Raw genomic sequence first — 18,234 nt, 5'->3', positions numbered from 1 at the left:
AATGATAAATAGGGGCACCTGGGTGGCTCAGTGGGTTAAGCGTCCGACTTCGGCTCGGGTCGTGATCTCACGGCTTATGAGTTCGAGCCCCGCGTCGGGCTCCGCGCTGACAGCTCAGAGCCTGGAGCCTCTTCAGATTCTGTGTCTTTCTCTCTCTTTCTCTGCCCCTCCCCTGCTCACATTCTGTCTCTCTCTGTCTCTCAAAAATAAATAAAAACATTAAAAAATTAAAAAAGAAAAGAAGATGATAAATAGATGATAGATGACATTGATGGATGGATAGATGAAAAAGATGGACAGGTGGGTGAATGGATGGATAGGTACATGATAGAGATGATGATGGACAGATACAGGATAGAAAGATGGATGGATGGGTGGGTGGATGGGTGGATAGATGGGTGGGTGGTTGGATGGTTGGATGGGTGGGTGGATGGGTGGATAGATGGGTGGGTGGTTGGATGGCTGGATGGGTGGGTGGACAGACAGACAGGCAGGCGGGTGGGGGGTCTGTGTGCACACATGTGCGTCTCTACCCCACTCATCAGGAACACCTTCCCTGCCTTGGTAGAGCTCAGTCTTATGTATTTTATCTTACAAGCGTACCCCACTGCATTCTGACTGATCTCGATGTCAGATCCAGGTCGGGACGAGCACACAGCTTGCAAGGAAAGAAAAAGCCACAGAAGCTTATCACTTTGGAAAGTCTCCTTAGTGTCCAGCATTCTGGATGCTTTCTCCTCAGCCTTCTATTAAGCACGAGGAAGAAGAAAAAAGGGAAGAGAGAGTCAAGGGCCACATATGTACCTTTTCATAGGAAGCGCACTGAAAAATGTTCATCGCTCTTTTTTTTAATGTTTATTTTTGAGAGACAGAGAGAGAGAGAGAGGGCGAGAGAGCACATGAGTGGGGGAGGAGAGCAGAGAGAGAGACACAGAATCCGAAGCAGCTCCTAGGGTCTAAGCTGTCAGCACAGAGCCTGACGTGGGGCTCAGACCCACAAACCGTGAGATCATGACCTGAGCCCAAGTCAGACACTTAACTGAGTCCCCCAAGCGTCCCTACATGTTCACTAAAGGACTGAACGCACGCACACTGCCAAAATGCAGCACGTGAAGTGTTTTTACGTTGCTGAGCCAACACACATCCCAAAGTTATGTGGAAAACATAAAAAAAGATTCCTAGAGATTCCCCACTGGACGGACGTTTCTATCCTTTATTGCTAAAAACAGAGGTTACACGTGGGCAAATAATTTAAGCCAAATAACGTTTCAGAAAACCACACGTGCTCCCGAAATGTCTGTAAGCCACCCTGGGATGGCACCTCTACACCCGTGCGTGTGACAGTCACCAAAGAAGCAAGAGAATCTAACTTGTGAGCTGGTGTTCTCAGAGTCACTTCTGCCAGCAGGGCCTGGTCGGTGTCGTCCCGTGTCATCACTTGTCCGTTTCAGAAGCCGTGCTTGTCATCGCTGGACACACGGACACGAGTAAATGCACCAGGTGGCCCTCTCTCCTCCTCCTCGTGTGCTCATGTGGGCTCTCTCCTTCACACACGGACACAAGCACACAGCACCCCCCTTACTACACTGCCCTGCACAGGCCTGGCCACTCAGGAAGGAGATGGCATTTAAAGAAGGAGTAAGCAGAACTTTCCCCAGCACCTTTGCAGCATGCTCGGAGGAGCGGGAGCATGGTGACGCACAACCTCGTAAACCGACCAAGGGCACACAGACCTGCAGCGGACGGGTCTTGGGGACACCCTGGGGTACTTCGGCAGGCGTGGGGGAGGAAGCAACCGGGACGGGAAAGGATGACCCTGGGTGACAACGATCACACTGAGCATGAAGGTTTGACTTATGATAAACACAGCCCCCCGGGGGAGGGCTCGTACTTATAGGTCCCACCCCCCACGGGTCTGGGCCCAGGGCTCCCACAAGATGGCCCAGGCTGAGGGGCCATCCACAGGCTCGACCCGTCCCCTCCCTGCAAGACCTGCTCTCCTGGGTCCCTCATGCGGAGGACGGACCTGGCTGGGCCGCTCACCGGCTGTGGCTCCAGCTTCTCGGAGGTCAGCTACCCACTCTGCTGCTGCCTTTCTGGAATCGAGGCCGGGGCCTGCGCTGAGTCCTCAAAGCCTCACTCGAGTCTGACGTGCGGGAGGCTCCCTGCCCAGGAGGTGAGCGGACAGGCGCCGACCCTCCCCCCTCTGGCGGTCCGTGCTCCGGGAGCTGCCTCGTGCCATGTCCACGGCCCCTCCGTCCACACCCGCACGCGTCTGCTCTCTCTGAGCAGCGTGGACGAGGAGAACGGCCACGGCCCGGCCATTTCCCAAAGACGAAAACACCTGCGACCGCTCACACCGCCGATGGCCCGAAAAGCAAACTCACTCCGTCTCTGCTCCAGTGACCTCGTTCTCTTTAAGTAAAACGGAATCTGAAACCACGGAGGTTCTGGTGCTAGGACGAAGCGCATCAGCATGAATATTGGCTTGCTGGAACTTGACAATTTTTCTGGAGCTCACAGAACTGAAGAGCTGGCTTTTTCCCCTTCTTCTTCTCTTCCTGACTCATGTGGTTTCTGAACATCAGCGAAAAACTGGTTCCGTCATCAGAAAACTGCTCGGCCCGGCTTTCACGTTTGGCTGCTGGCACCTGTCGCAGAACTGATCAGGGGGAACCGCCGTGGACTCCGAAACCTCGTGCGGGACAAACGGCCAGCCCCCCGAGGAGGCCACCGCGTCTGCTAACGGAGCCGGCAGGCGAGGTGGGACCTCGTGTTCATCGATGGAACGTTCCGTGACAAACGGTTTTGCTGGCAGCTTCAAAGGCTCCCGCCGGGTCTCCGTTACTTTTGCCGGCCTCCCTCTTCCTTTCTGATCCATCCTGAAAATAACAGGCCCAGACACAGGCAGGCCCCACCGTACCAGCACCCGGTCACGGGCTGGACGGCAGAGGATCAATGCTTGGCCAAGCGTGTGATTTGCATCGTGACAGAGATCCTGACACGAAATCCCGCTTCGGTGTCTCCTTCGATCCAGTCCAGCATCTGGAGGGATCCGAGGTCAGTGCCACCTGACACACGGCTGACCGGCGGTCCTTCCGTTCATGCACCACCACGGCCTTTCAGGGGCGTCCCCTCCGCCTCAGCACCGTCTTTCTGTAGCGACAAACGTCTCATCTGTGAGACTGGCCCACCTGCCAGGCAGGCTGGGCCCGACCTGCACCGGTCTCTCTCGGGACGCAGCGCCTGCCTGCTGGAGGGGAGCTGCTTCCCACGAAAGCGGGTCCAAACTGCTGAGGACAGCAGGGCCCACGGGGACTCTCGATACAGGTCTGTGCCCAGTGTCTGTCCCTCGAGGTCCTTACACCTGTGCCGGAAGCCCGCTTTCCCGATCTTGCCTGCCTCCGTCCCAGGGCACCACCCCCAGCGCTTCTGGGTGCAGGCTGCCCACTCCTCTGTCCCCACAGACTGTGGGGACATCTGTGTGACCTCCAAGCACCCGTCCCAGCCCCGTCACGGCACCCGAGACGCCCCCCCCACTCCACCGTCTTCACTCGCCCGCTTGTCTCTCCCACTTGACCGGAAGCACATTCAAGGACGGAACCCCCTTCCGAACATTTTCTCTGTGACACACTTCTGAATAAATGACCACGACAGCGGCCTGATCGGAGTTTCTTCACAGCGTTTCTGCTCAGCCACAACCTCCATGTTCCCTCTACAATGGATTTCTGTTTTCTAAACGTATAAAGTCTCTCGCTGCTGGTTCCGCGGGCGGCCTGGAGAAGCAGACACGCTCTGACTCCACGAAAACTAGCTCGTTCTCTTGAAGCGGAAGGGAGTCCGAAACCACACGGAGGTTCTCGCAGTGAGGGGGCCGGCTCTGGCACAGTGTCACCCGGGGGGATGGGGGGGGGGGGTCCCGTCCTCCGGAGTGGGAAGTCTACATCCCTCGGGATGCCAGAGAAGGTCTCCACGTGCGCACTGCCAGCTACTCCGTCCCGCCTCACGCTTCAGGCCTGCCACATTTCTCTCTTTCGTTCTTTTCAAAATGGGACGTCCTCTTGTACGCCTACGGGGTGTCCCCAGCCTGAGGGTCCACGCTCCCGCCACGCGGGACCACCTGCCTTTCCTGGACGCCGCCCCGAACATCCACCCGTGCATCCGAGGCGCCACTCACTCTGCCCAAGCCACATCATGTGTCACTTGGCATTTCCTTGTCACTCCCTCCCCTGTGCTCCCGGAGCGCCCCGCTCCCGCCTTGACCGAGCACCCCCTTAACTGCACCTCTAGACTCATACCATCCCCCCGTCAGGGCCACGAAGCCCAAACAGGCCGAGGGCAGACAGTGCTGCTGTGCTCCCCAGGGCCTCGTGCGGTGCCTGGCTCCAAGAGGCTGCCTAACAACACACTCGGATGGAAACACGTTCTTCGTGCTACAGTAGCAATAAAGAAGATAAGTGTGGGGTCCTCTTTCTTAAGACGAAGCACTGATATGCACGAAAAAAGCAAAGATGGCGTTCCAAGAACGGCTCAGAAATGCTTCCAAAATTCCAACCCCTCTCTGCACCGGGTCCACGGGGAGGCCGTAAACACAGACCAGAGAGGAAACCCTCCATCGACGTAATTAGGATGCACCTCTTTATCTGCAGGTGGATCCCCAGAGGCAGGAAGAGAAATGGGAAACAATACCGTCAAGATGATGCGTGGCCAGGGCTCCGCCCGGGACACAAACGTCACGCGAGCGCCTGGAGCCCACGGTGCATTCAGCAGGCACCTCTTACATGCAGGCGCCCCGCTAGGTACGGCCGAGGGAGGGGAGAGACGTCACCACTCCCGGCTCGGCTGGGGAGTGTGTCCGTCCTCACGGCACTTCCTTCCGTCCACCAAAGTTTACTCACCTCTCCAGAGAACCTCCGGTCTGCACTCCCAGGCCCTCCCCGCCCCCCAACACAGCCCATCTCCCCTGAGTTCCCGAAGCTCTTGATTCAAACCCACGGCAACATTCCCCGACACTCAGGGGAGGAAGGCCTATCCCTCCCGCCGGCCTGTGAGTCTTTGACGGGCCGGACCGCCATCCCCCCTCCTCGTCTGACCAGCTTGGGCCCAAGGACTCCAGAGCCGGGGCTTGGAAAATGTCACCTCAACGGATTCACATTTCCGTTCTCTCCTTCAGAGAGTCCACCCACACCTTCGACACCCCGTGGAAATAAGGCAACTCTGACCACTGTCGAACATGCTTTATTTACCTCTTTAAGAACCAGCACGCATTTGCCGGGTCCCACGGACTGAGGTAGCTCTGCGATTCTCCCTTTGTTCAGGTAAGGGCCCGAGAAACACCTGTGGTTGATAAAAAGCTGAGGACAGCAGTATTTCCCGTTAACGGTACCTGCAGGGAAGAGAAACACAGCGGATGCCTTAGGATCCAACAAAAAACCGGCTTCCTCCACTTAGTTGTCAAAATTACCAGAGGCACGTGGTGTCTTGACATCGGAATGTTTTATACCCACACCAGCTTGGAAGTTCTGGTTGTTTTTTTCCTACCACATACGTGAACTTTTCTGTGTATTATGCAGGACTCGAGACACAGCAAAAGGTGCTACAACCGACACAGTGACAACTAACGTGTCACTAGGCAGCTAAGAAAAAAAACAATACCGGCTACACAGCTAAGTTCCCCTGGGCTTTCCACCCCAGAAGCGCCCCCCCGCCAACCTTGTGCTCCCCTTCCCCGAGTCTGGTGTGTATCATTCCCATGCACGTCTGTAAACTTTACCACACATACGGGTGTTTGTGTGTCAACACACAATGGATATTTTTAAAATGCAGTAAAATCTTGTTTGCGAACATAATTCGTTCTGGAAACATGCTTGTAATCCAAAGCACTTGTATATCAAAACGAATTTCCAGAACCACTGGCTCAGTTGTGATCATGTGACGTTTGGCATCACATACGACTCGTACGGCAAGACATCATTCGTTTATCAAGTTAAAATTTATTAGAAATCTTGGCTCGTCTTGCCCGTCACTCGCAATCCAAGGTTTTACTGTATTCCCTAAGTGGTTTTCTGCAGCATTTGGTTTGTTTAACGTGAAGGTTCTAAGATCCATCCAAGTTGGTAAACGTTTATACAGAAGGTTCATCCGTTTTCCACTTCTGTGCGTGACTCCATTACATCAATACAGCACAAGAGAGTTTTCCATTCTCTTACTGATGGACGTTGAATTATTTCCACTCTCTGTATTACCGACAGGGCTTCAGTGAACACGGCTGTGAAAATCTGCTCCTGCTTATGGGCAAGAGAGTTTTCCAAGTAGGTAACAAGGAGGGGAACTGTTCGGCCCTGGGGTCTGCAGTCTTCCGTTTTATTACACATGGTCAAATCGATCTCCACGCGGACTATCCCAACTTACACTCCTCTCAGCGCTGTGTAGGAGTTCCTGCTGTCCCATGTCCAAGCCCACACTAGGTATGGCTGCCTCAGTCCCACATCCAAGCCCACACTAGGTATGGCTGCCTCAGTCCCACGTCCAAGCCCACACTAGATATGGCTGCCTCATTCTGCCGCTCGGATGGATGTGAAATGTACCTCCCAGAGGATTAAATCTGCGTTTCCTTCATTATGCTTTTGATTTAGCCAAGTTGTTGGTCTAGTTGTGTCTCCAAGGGCCACGGGGAAAAGTGGAATAACTACACAGTAAGGTATTACCCTACAGCCTCCTGATGTCTGGAAACACAGAAAGGGGGTTCGCTGTCAGCCAAGACGCGCCCTCCCCCACGCCGCTCCAAGCTAAACCACGCTAACAGTGGTATTTCTGCCTAACAACGGTTCTGAGTTTGGGATGGTAACTGAATGGTCCAGGAAGGTCTGTCCTAACAGGACTTCAACTGAGAACCAACAGGGAAAGAGCACGAAGTGTTATTTTTGTGAGTAAAAGACAAAAGGAGTAAAATAACAATTATGGACGCTGAAGGAAGAGCTGACATTTTAAAACCATTCTGAAGTTTGAATTCTATACAACAAAATTAGACCAAAAAAAATCATGCCCACAGCTGCACACACGTGGAAGTTTCTTGGTAGGATTACCCTACCCAGACCTCGAGAAAAAAAGTTCTAGTGAGTCTACTCATAAAAATGCTCTCCTCACTACACCCTGGACAGATAGGGTTCCTTCACGGCGTATAGCTTTTAATCCTGGAAGAACTCAGAGTGGGTTTCGTTCTGGCTACAAAACAGGATTCTTAATCAGATATATTATTCAATGTACAAACATGTCTATAATCAGCTTTGTTTGTCAAAGGGGAATTCCCATGTGTGTTTGCAAAGGTTATTTAGAAGATGTACGACTTCACACATTAAAAGACACGTACTATTCGTGCTCAGGTTTCAAACACAGAGGGTTTTAAGGAACAACTCAAGAGCCCACGGGGACTTAAGTATTAACCGCTAGTAGAAAATGCAGGTGGGATGGCATAAAATGTCAAAAGAAGGAGTGCGTGCTGAGGATATTTTCAACGCTTTTTCTCTCCACGTGACCACTCACAGCATACAACCTTAACTGGCTCCTCATTTCCAAGTAGCACTTGGACTCTTCTCCTGCAGACCGAAAGAATTATCTAGAGCTACTGACCAAGAAACAGAAGAGGCACAGAGAATTTGGTTTAGAAATTGTTTTCTAAAGGTGCGCCTGGGAGGCTCGGTCAGTTATGCACCCGACTTCGGCTCAGATCACGATCTCACAGTTTGTGAGTTTGAGCCCTGCGTCGGGCTCCGTGCTGACGGCTCGGAGCCTGGAACCTGCTTCGGATTCTGTGTCTCCCTGTCTCTCTCTGCCCCTCCCCCACTCACGCTCCGTGTGTCTCTCTCAAAAATAAACAAACATTAAAGAAAAATCAGAAAATAAAAGAAAAATGTTTTAAAGTAGCTGTATGTGAATAAGTAGCAATGGAGACAAGGAAAAAGAACCCAGAGTTGAGGCGTTCTTGTATTGACCTGAGAATACGCGAATGTCCCCCTCACAGACTGGGAAGGGTCAGACAGCCGCAAAGGGGCTCACTTACCTGTGGTGTCCAAGGGAGAGAATAAACAAAGGTCATGAGGTATTTTCTCAACAGGCACTGTGGATGGCAATCTGCAGATCAAGAAAACGAAATGATCATGGGTCGCACCCTTCGGAAGACACTAGTCCATTCCAAAGTCCTTTCACAACTGAAAGGGGCTGTTCCAGAAACCCTAGGACCCATGCATGTAGCGGCAACACCAATACCCACGGGGAAGATCATTTCACACAAGTCACTCCCCAGTTCTTCCCATAACCCTAAGAAGCCAGTGGAACATCTCCCCCTCGAGTGGACCTCACTAGTCAGTGATGTCCTTCTAGGTCGTTCCAGGCTTCGCCTCTTGCTACAGAATTACAATAACATCCTTAATTATGTTCTTAGACCCGAAGAAGTATTAGCTTGCAGAGACTTGAACGCGAATCAGACTTGTCTTCAATGCCTAACCGGGAACTACCGCTGTCTGGTGGCCTTTGATCTCTGGCATCTGGGCCGGTGTGGGTCACGGCTACACGAAAAGGATCTTCACAGAAAGCCTGTGAACGGATGGGTCTTGAAATGTCAGGTGGGCCTAGCCTACGACAGAGCTTTGTGGTATGGTTCAGGAACCGCTTGCTGAATAAATATTTTCTAAAAAATGTAGCCGGGGGGAAAAAGAGGCGTGTCGGGTCCCACAGGGTATCCACGCTGGCTGTGCGGAAGAAACCACACCGTCGAAGAGTGACATGAGCTCAAAGTAAACCACGACGAGACCTCAGTTGGGGCAGCTACAGCACCGGTTCTCAAAGGGGGGTCCCCGGAACCAGCAGACCGGCATCACCTGGGAACTTGTGAGACGTACAGACGGTCAGGCCCCACCGAAGACCCGCTCAGCCGGAAAGTTTGGACATGGGGGTCCGGCAGCGTGTGTGTTTTATCGAGCTGCCCCGGTGACCACGGGTCCACGGACCGCAAACCGGGGAGTTAACGAATTCAGATTTGGGTTCCGTGGTGGGACGGTTGATTATTACTTCCTCTCTGTTTCAGCCTCCTCCAGACACACCTGGAGTCGCATTAACCCGATACACTGCGTTTCGAAACGAAGGTACGAAAAATGCCCCCCAAACTGTTACTTGCATTCAAGTGACAATACAGCTATTATTACATCTCATTTTATTTCGACGTGAGCCTGGGGAGATGCAAAAATGCTGGTCTTAAATTCCTTTCCCTCAGTGTATTTTTATGAAGAAAACGGAGCCAGCTGGCAAAGGCAGAGAAGAAACGCGGCTTCCTCGAGGGCACCCTGCTGGGACCCGGCAGAGCTGGCATCAGGCCGAGGGCCGCCTGGCGGGCCGGCCGCGACCAGGGACGCCCGCGTGCTGCGTGCGGGGCAGGGGCAGCTGCGCGTGACCGTGGGGGCATCGTACATTGCTGTCACCTTTAGGGCGCCAAGTGCTAGCCAAGTCCCTAAGGAAAACAGCGACGCCTCCTGCCCTCCATAAAGACAACGCTGTATAGTTGATCGCACAGTTCGGGGGAAAACAGAAACAAAAACTTACTGTTTTTCCGGTTGCACGACTGCAATCTTTCTCTTTTTTTGTGCTGGAAAACAGGCAAGACAGGGCAAAAGGACAATCAGCTTTGCTCACTAGTTGGGCAAAAGCTTTTTTTAAAAAACGCCTTCAAGTAAAAACTGTGTCAGTTTTAAAGTAACGGTTTAAACACTGAAAAGTTATTCTATTCATGCCCCAATTTTACCTCAGTTTCTTCTAGCATTAGTCTGTGACTCATCAGAAATGAAGTCTAAACAGAATTTAGTGCATTTAATCTTACCACTACACTAGCTACGTTATTCTAAAATGTGCTTTTAGTAAGAAAGAAAGAGCACACATATCATTACTCACCTAATCCACCTAGTAGGACAAATTGTTGCGAGCAAGATTATCCAGAAGGATTGTTTTTTTTTTCCCCACAGAAAGCGTGGGAAGTCAAATAATATTACCATACGGCATACTCCCAAATTAGGATTAGAGGCATGTTTTTGCACTAAAGTATTATTACTGGAAGGAGGATTAGTACCCCGTAAATATGTCTGACGAATATCGACATAACCCAGCCAATAACTATTTTTCCGACAAGAAGATTTACAGTTTATATAACGTATTCGGAGCATCTTACCAAAGATAGACCTAAGACCACGGCATCAGTTAATGCTGGCATAGACAATCCCACATCTTCCAGCATATGTGTAATTTCAAGAAAAAAGTTTTAAGTGTATTTTTTGAGAGTGAGAGAGAGAGCCAGAATCCCAAGCAGGCTCTAGCTGTCAACGCAGAGCCCAACGCGGGGCTTGATCCCATGAACCTCGAGATCATGATCTGAGCCAAAATCAAGAGTCAGACGCTTCACCACCTGAGCCACTCAGGCACCCCTGAACAGAATTTCTAAAGCTACTGGAGTTTAGATTATTTAGATTTATAGCTTGTCTCTTCAGAACAAATGCGTGACTGAATCCGGTCATGCCTGGCTCTCTGGCCAGTGGAGTCAAGAGTCTGTGGCACTTTAAGTGAGAAGAAAAAATGAGAATGCCTTTGATAATGAAAAAGTTATTCTATGCTCAAAATTTTAGGAATAGCTTAAAGTGAGGGCCAAGATACTACTCTCGTTGGATGATTCATCGAGCAATACTGTGTATGGGGGAGAATAATCCCTTAAAATCCACCTGTGTGTAATCTGGGCTACTTACTTTGTGGCACACAGGTAATGTACCATCCCACTTTTTTTGAGTGAGTGGGGGCGGGGAGCACGAGCGGGGTAGGGGCAGAGAGAGGAGACACAGAATCTGAAGCAGGTCCAGGCTCTGAGCTGCCAGCACAGAGCCCCACGTGGGGTTCGAACTCACAAACTGCAAAGTCAGATGCTCAATGGACCGAGCCACCCAGGCGCCCCCACTGTCCCACTCTTAATGAATATCGACTAGGACTCAAGTGCCCTTCAAAATCTGACATCAGGGAACAGAACTGATACGGGATGGAAGCTTCCTTTCTAGCAATACTCTGAGCATCTACATACGGGAACCATGTCGTAAGACGTTAGAAAGTAAAGCTAGCATATAAATTAATAAAGGAAATACTAGCAATATCTATTTCGCAAAAATTAAAACCCCTTATCTTTAAGGGCTCATCATTTTAAATAATACTCTTGATAAACATTAGGGTGGAATAAAAATGCCATGATTTATTAGTTTTGAAGATTTTTAAAGGTCCCATTTCAGGATAATGATCTACAGCAGCATATGTTAAAACACACACTGCTATATATATTCAAGAGACAGAACTGTTATATTTAAGAACACAGAGTTAGTTCTGGGTTAACTATTAATATTGTTTTAATTGGGCATTTTTGTGATCAGAAGGACATTATACACTTCGAACCACAGTTGAAATCTCACTGGTTGGTTAGTGCTAAGAGTAGCTGTTTGTATGTTATGCCAGTAAATTATTATGGTCAATTATGATTCTTTCAGGGTAAATCTCATGAGAAAAACTAGTTCTTTCTCAGACATGATGATACAAAAACACAGTATTTAGCTTAAATGTTCTCTAATCAAAATAACGAATTGGATACCAAACTGGGAGTCAAGATTTCTTTCATATTTTATTTATTCTATATATGTTATATATTATTTTATACAACATACATATATTATCGTATTTATTTTGAATTTTATCTCTGCCACTCTGTGACCTTCAACCGCCTTAGCATTCTGACTTCGTTTGTCAACCTGTGAGATGCTTACAAATATTCATCTCACAAAGACATTGAAAGCATACATGAGGCAAAAATATCGGCACTCCACAGAACATCTAACAGCAGCTCTGTTTTACAACTTAGCTACACTATTTACAAAACTGTCTATTCATAAAAATAAATAAATAGATAGATAGATAGATAGATAGATAGACAGATAAATATAAAATTTTAAAAAGGGGATGCCTGGGTGGTTCAGTCGGTTCAGTGCCCAACTCTTGATCTCAGCCCAGGTCATGATCCCAGGGTCATGGGATAGAGCCTAGCACTAGAGCTTAAGATTCTCTCTCTCTCTCTCTCTCTCTCTCTCTTCCTCTGCCCCTCTCCCCTGCTCGTGTACTCTCTCTCTAAAAAAAAACAAAACAAAACAAAACAGGGAGACCTGGGTAGCTCAGTCGGTTGAGCGACCGACTTCAGCTCAGGTCATGATCTCACGGTTTGTGAGTTCGAGCCCCGTGTCGGGCTCTGTGCTGACAGCTCAGAGCCTGGAGCCTGCTTCGGATTCTGTGTCTCCCTCTCTCTCTGCCCCATCCCCACTCTCACTCTGTCTCAAAAATAAGAACTGAAGAGTCTCATAAATATGGAGAACAAACTGAGGGTTGCTGGAGGGGGGATGGGTGACGTGGGTCAGGGGCACTAAGGAATCTACTCCTGAAATCATCGTTGCACTAGATGCTAACTAACTGGGATGTAAATTTCAAAAAATAAATAAATAAATAAAATAAATAATAATAATAATAATAATAAATAAATAATTAAAAAATAAAATTAAAAAATAAAGAAATAAACATTAAAAAAACTTTTAAAGAAAATAAAATAAACAAAAGACACACAAAAAAAATGGTCTATTGACTCCCCCAAGCTGCAGATGCCGTCCACACTGGACGATACTTACAGACTGTTTTGTGCGGTGTGGTCAAAGGGTACGAATTCGCCTCGCACCAGCCCACCGGGAAGATGTCCATGGATTCTACATCAACAATAAACTCCGGAGCAGGAGTCTGTAGGCCTGCATTGGACAAGTCAAGACAACAGGTACAGATTTTACCAAAAAGAGCCAGAAGAAGAAAGGAAAATGCAAGCATCCCTGAGATGAGGAAAACATTCCCCGGAACATGGAACAGAAAACTTGGAACAGTCTTAACGACAGATGCCAATGCCTGGAACAGAGTAGAAGGGGCTCAAGTCAAGTGCAGACTCCAAAAGTCTAAGACTCTTCCTACTGCCCATGGCGGAGGGAAGGGCGGAGAAAGGAGTCTGGGAACAACGGGCACTGGAGCCTGAAAGCACCTTGAAACCTAAGGGAATGCACCTGAGCTCGCGGTCGGGGCCACAGCACACGTTTAAGCCAGCAGACACACTTCCTGCTCAGCCAAGGTCAACCTTCAGCCAAGGGAAGTTCGCATCACGGTCAAAAGGAAGTAGTGAGGCACAGCAAGCCGGGTTTTGAGCAGTGAAGACAGACGATACAACTTCTCTAGCGAACTCATTCACTGATCAGTTTGACTGGGGTTGCTAGTTTCGAGCTCCTTGGGGGACCGCGGACTGCCGCCACGTTGCACAAAACCGTTTATGCCGGAGTGTGTTTTCCAGTGGGGTCGGCCTGTCACCCCGTTTCACGGTCCTACGAATGCCTCGTGACAAATCAGCACCACAGCTATGAGACTGGGAAAGACGGAACACATCTGCATGTAACATGAGCCAAGGTTTCACGGAGCTCTGGCTATAGGGGTCAGTATGGAACCCAGCAAGCTAGTGAGAAGAGGAAACTTCTACACAGACTCAGCAATTCTTTGGGAAAGAAAAAGAAAACACTGGAGGAAGACACTTGTGAACTAAGAATCAAAAGCGAAGAACTCTTAATAGACACGGGCTCACCGGCTCTGAGCACCTACCCTTGCTTTGCTCTGGTTTCTTCACTGAGAATCAAGGCGAAAACCACACAGTAGAACCCCCTCACACATCCGTGTCGCCACACCACATCTGATGAAATTTTAAGTCGGATCCCCCCCAAAACTTAGCTTCATGAAGCGTGATTCCAGCAGACGTAGGACGGTCCCACCCATTGTAACTCTGACATTCGCTGCCCTGGCTCCTACCCCTTACTTCTCATCATAAAGTAGATACTGCAGTAAAGGAGCATGTTATTTGATACACGTGGGGTCCTGATTCAGCGCTAACCCAGTGAACACTCTGACAGCACATTCTCACACACACACACACACACACACACACGATCATCGCCATTAGTCACGTTCGATGTTCGACCCCTTCTCAAAAAAAGCAGTACTACGATTACCGATCCCAAATGCCCTTTTGCCTAATTCTCCCATAACGTGAAGGATATATGAGTTAAAGGAAGGCAAACAGGTTGACAGAGATTATTTCTCGACACAGTCGAGTGAATGGAAATCATTTCCGCCTCGTAGGATGACTCAACCCTACTTACCCTACTTGCCAAAGAGATCCTCAAATAAACACGACCACATGCAAGACAGAGAAGTAAAGAAACTTGCCAGGGAGCTTCCAATGTGGAAGTTATCGTCCCTGTCCCGAAGGGCACACGAGTCTCAGGAGGGTCGAACGAAGAGGGTCACTGAGCTGTTCCCTCATTAACTACAGGGCACGTTCTCACGCTCAGATTCCCTAAAATAGCACGGGTTTCTGAGCTACTCAACAACTGTGCGAAGGGGATGAATTCATCTACGATAGACATTTGTATTTCTGGACTTAACGTTTAGATGCAAACCTGATTTTCGAGGTCAAAGGAGTGCTTCCAAAAGAAGCAGAAGGTGAATTTTATAGCCTATTCCTTCCTGAACTGTGACCTTCATCTTCCAATATTCTGCTGGTTCAAACGTCTCTTGGTATTAATGCTTTAATATATACACTTCTGTAACAGTGTTTACATTAATATATTGATATGGCTGTCTTTACCATACCTTAGAATTCTTTGATCATGTTCTCCATTCAAAACAAATATTTCTAAGCTACAATGTGTCAGCTACTATGCCTTCCAGGAAGTTACAGCCCTGTCTTCCTCGTACTTTGAAATCTAACCCACTAAGGCATCTATTAAATATGAACTGGTGGAAAAGTGGATTATTTATCACCCAGAGACGTTTTCCTGACCCTGAAACTTTTCCAACCCTCCTCTGAACGATGGACACCAATTCCTTATTTCTCTTTATCAATCTTATGCAATATCTAGATATATCTGGCTGGACTCGGAATAATCTTTTTAAAAAATAACGTACTATTTTTCAAGAGCAGGGACCCACGAGCTTTTATAAAAAGCAATCCATTAAAAACATTAGGCGATTCTCCTTACTCTGGAGTCTCCAAACCTGCCAATGCAAAAGCTTAGTGGCTCACTTCAGTAGTCTGACCATGTCCTAGGAAAGCCTCTTGTGAACAACACAAGGTCAGATTCAACCCCGGACCTCACTGCAGCTGCATCAGTCGATATGGAGTCCGCTCATTCATTCTTCCCCAGAACTTACATCTGAAAAACCATTGGGAAGCCTCGATCTCTATCTGCCTAAATAAATTATGGTATATCGTATGATGGGATATTCTGCCATTTGTAAGAAAAGATCGAGAAACCACTTCATACACTTACACGTAGAGACGTGTCCGTGTTTTGTTGAATAAAAGAAAAGCAGAGGGCAGAACACAACGTGTGTGTATAGTAGGTTATCATCTGTTTAAAAGGGGGAAATAACATATATTTATACGTGCATACGACAGACCTGGAAGGAAGTACAAAACGCTAACAGTGGCTGTTTTGCTGGGAGAGGAGCTTAGACACTGAGGAATGGGGCAGGAGGGGGAGAGAAACTTTTACGCATTTTGGCCCTTGCGAATGAATCGCCTAATTCACAATCGCAACCTCACTTTCACCACAATAACAACGCAACACAGAACGCTCTGAGAAGAAAGGAGCCACGTGCCTGAAGAGTACTGCCACAGAGGCCAGAGTCACGAAGGACAAGTGGCCTTCACAGAAAATAGAACCAGACCGCGATGAGTCGTCTCGCTGCTAAGCAGGGAAAGACGTTCCACGCTCACAAAGCAAACGTGAGGCGGATAAACTTCTCAGAGCCACTTTGGAGCCTGCGAAGACTTCCGCGATCCGCTACACCCCGCGACCGTGACGTCGGATCCGTGGACGGCCGCCCCTTCCACGAAGTCCCACTGTCCTTCCTACCGCACGGGCTTCAGGAAGAACGAGCCCCACACCTCAGTTCAAAGGCAGGAAGGGAAGAAAGGCACGAGGTGTTTAAGGAAGGAAGTCAACCTTGCTCAGAACCCTCAGGAAGAGAGGCCGCAGCAAATCGTGACAGGCTCACGCGTGCGATGGAAAGACGGGGCGTCAGAGGGAAGAAAGCTGCTTGGCGATGTGGGAGCCGGCAAGACCGGGGGCCGGAAACCCCGTGTGCCGGCCGCCAGCCTCCTCTGGTCTGCGGGAGCCCCTCTACGAAGCCAGACTGCCACGGCCCCCCGCCAGCTGTGGAGCCAAATTCCTACAGGCAATGCTGTGGATGGCAAGACCGGGACAGGAAGCAGGCCACCTGGAGGAAAGTGACAGAAAGGGGATCCGGGGGGTGTGTGTGTGTGGAGAGGGACACTCACGGGTCCGCAAACGCTCGCCACACTGCCCGCAGGCCCGACACTTGGCAGGTGTTCGATCTTCACCAACAACCCGAAGCGACGGGGACTGGGTCCGTCCCCGTTTTCCAGATGGGTAAACCGAGGCACAGGAAAAGGCCAGAGAGGAGAATCTGACCGTAAACAATCGAACGCTGGGGGCCTTAGGAGAAAGCATTTCGGGTGGGCGCTTTTCTTCCTTTGTCCCGTGTTTGTTTCTGGGTTTGGGTTTGGTTTAGTTTGGTCGGTTTAGCGCCTGTCCCATTCCTATTTGGGCCCCCATATCCCTCCTGCACGGTCCCCACGATGAGGTGGCCCCTGCTGCCCCCCACAGAAGGGGAAGGAGGCCTGCCCCCTCCCCACGGGCAGACGACGACGGGCTGGGGCCTCTGAAACAGGAAGGCGGCCCGACAGCAGTCCCGTCCATGCTCACGGCAGCTCAAAAGCCCAAGTTAGGTGTGGGTCCTGTAAGCAAAGCCCCTGGAGAGGCGATCCGCCAGCCGCCAGCCAAAAGCCTTCCCCCAGCTACACATTTCGCCCAAGACTTTGCCTGAAACAGGCAGTTCTGTCGCCGGCCACCAAGGCCCTGTCTCATCGAGCATCAGCTTTAGGGACAGAACAGACCGGGGAGGATGCAAAGCCTGTGCCCGCAGACCGTACCCACTGTCCGACCGGCCTCTTTAACTTTCGGGAAACCCTGCTCTGAACCCCTGATCTGCCGACACAGCTTCTCCCAAAATTGTCTCAAGCAGGCCGTCCCTCCTTTTCAAGATTTTAAAACCACCCACGCTGGCTTGAAATATAATTACTCTCACATTTGCATTTTCCCTTGTTTGGTTTTTGCAAGCCTCGGCGAAATGCTTATTAACCACCTGACTCTTCCACAAATTACAGGAAGGCTTAAGGGGCACTTCCTGCACCTGCTCTCCTATATATGAGAGGTGGCCTCGACGGGAGCTCCTTTAGACCATGCCACACCTTGCCCGTTAGATCTCAGCGTCCTTCACAAACCCTAGCACCCAGAACAATCATCTGGGGAGGGTGCCTTTATTTACTTTTTTAAATGTTTATTTACGTTTGAGAGAAAGAGAAAGTGAGAGAGCGCAAGGAGGAGAGAGAAAGAGGGAGACAGGGGAACAGAAGTGGGCTCTGTGCTGATGGCAGAGAGCCCCATGTGGGGCTTGAACCCACAAACCGTGAGCTCGCGACCTGAGCTGAAGTCAGACGCTTAACCAACTGAGCCACCCAGGCGCCCCTGGGGAAGGGGATTTTAAAATGCAGATTCCTGGACCCTGCTTGGGATTCAGATGCACTAGGTCTGTGGTGGCCCCGGGAATCTGCATTTTAAACTTCTTTTTAATGTTATTTTATTTATTTCTTAAAGAGAGACACACAGAGCGAGCTGGGGAGGGGCAGAGAGACAGAGAGAGAGAGAGAGAGAGAGAGAGACAGAGAGGGAGGGAGAATCCCAAGCAGGCTGTCAGCACAGAGCCCGATGCAGGGCTCGAACCCACAAACTGTGAGATCATGACCTGAGCCGAAATCACGGACTGAGCCACCCGGGCGCCCCAGGGATCTGCACTTTAACAGACTCCTCCGGTAGATTGGGAGATGGAGGGAATTTACTGGAACTGAACCGAGCATAGGGAAACACTGACCAAAGAGCTCTTGAATGTTGGTTTTATCCCACTGGCTCAAAATTCAGTCGGCAAGATAGAAGTTGTTAAGGGACCGCTGTA

The 18,234-nt window shown here is 49.8% G+C and overlaps 1 protein-coding gene across 9 annotated transcripts in view; it reads right to left on the bottom strand.

The window, feature by feature from the left end:
* Positions 1 to 18,234, bottom strand: part of SFMBT2 (Scm like with four mbt domains 2) — a 228,122-nt gene that overhangs the window by 34,852 nt on the left and 175,036 nt on the right. For all 9 annotated transcript variants that reach the window (XM_053895623.1, XM_053895624.1, XM_053895625.1 and 6 more), the window contains 4 exons: positions 12,741 to 12,854; positions 9,595 to 9,637; positions 8,060 to 8,130; positions 5,247 to 5,386 (listed from right to left, as the gene is read on the bottom strand). In XM_053895623.1, coding sequence (XP_053751598.1) covers positions 5,247 to 5,386; positions 8,060 to 8,130; positions 9,595 to 9,637; positions 12,741 to 12,854 — 368 coding nt within the window. The remainder of the gene's footprint in view (positions 1 to 5,246; positions 5,387 to 8,059; positions 8,131 to 9,594; positions 9,638 to 12,740; positions 12,855 to 18,234) is intronic.

This window comes from Panthera pardus, unplaced genomic scaffold (genome assembly GCF_024362965.1).
Source record: "Panthera pardus isolate Hobbes unplaced genomic scaffold, ASM2436296v1 HiC_scaffold_6, whole genome shotgun sequence".
Lineage (NCBI taxonomy): Eukaryota > Metazoa > Chordata > Mammalia > Carnivora > Felidae > Panthera > Panthera pardus.
The sequence above is the reverse complement of the archived record's forward strand: the minus strand, read 5'-3'. Positions and strand labels throughout refer to the sequence as shown.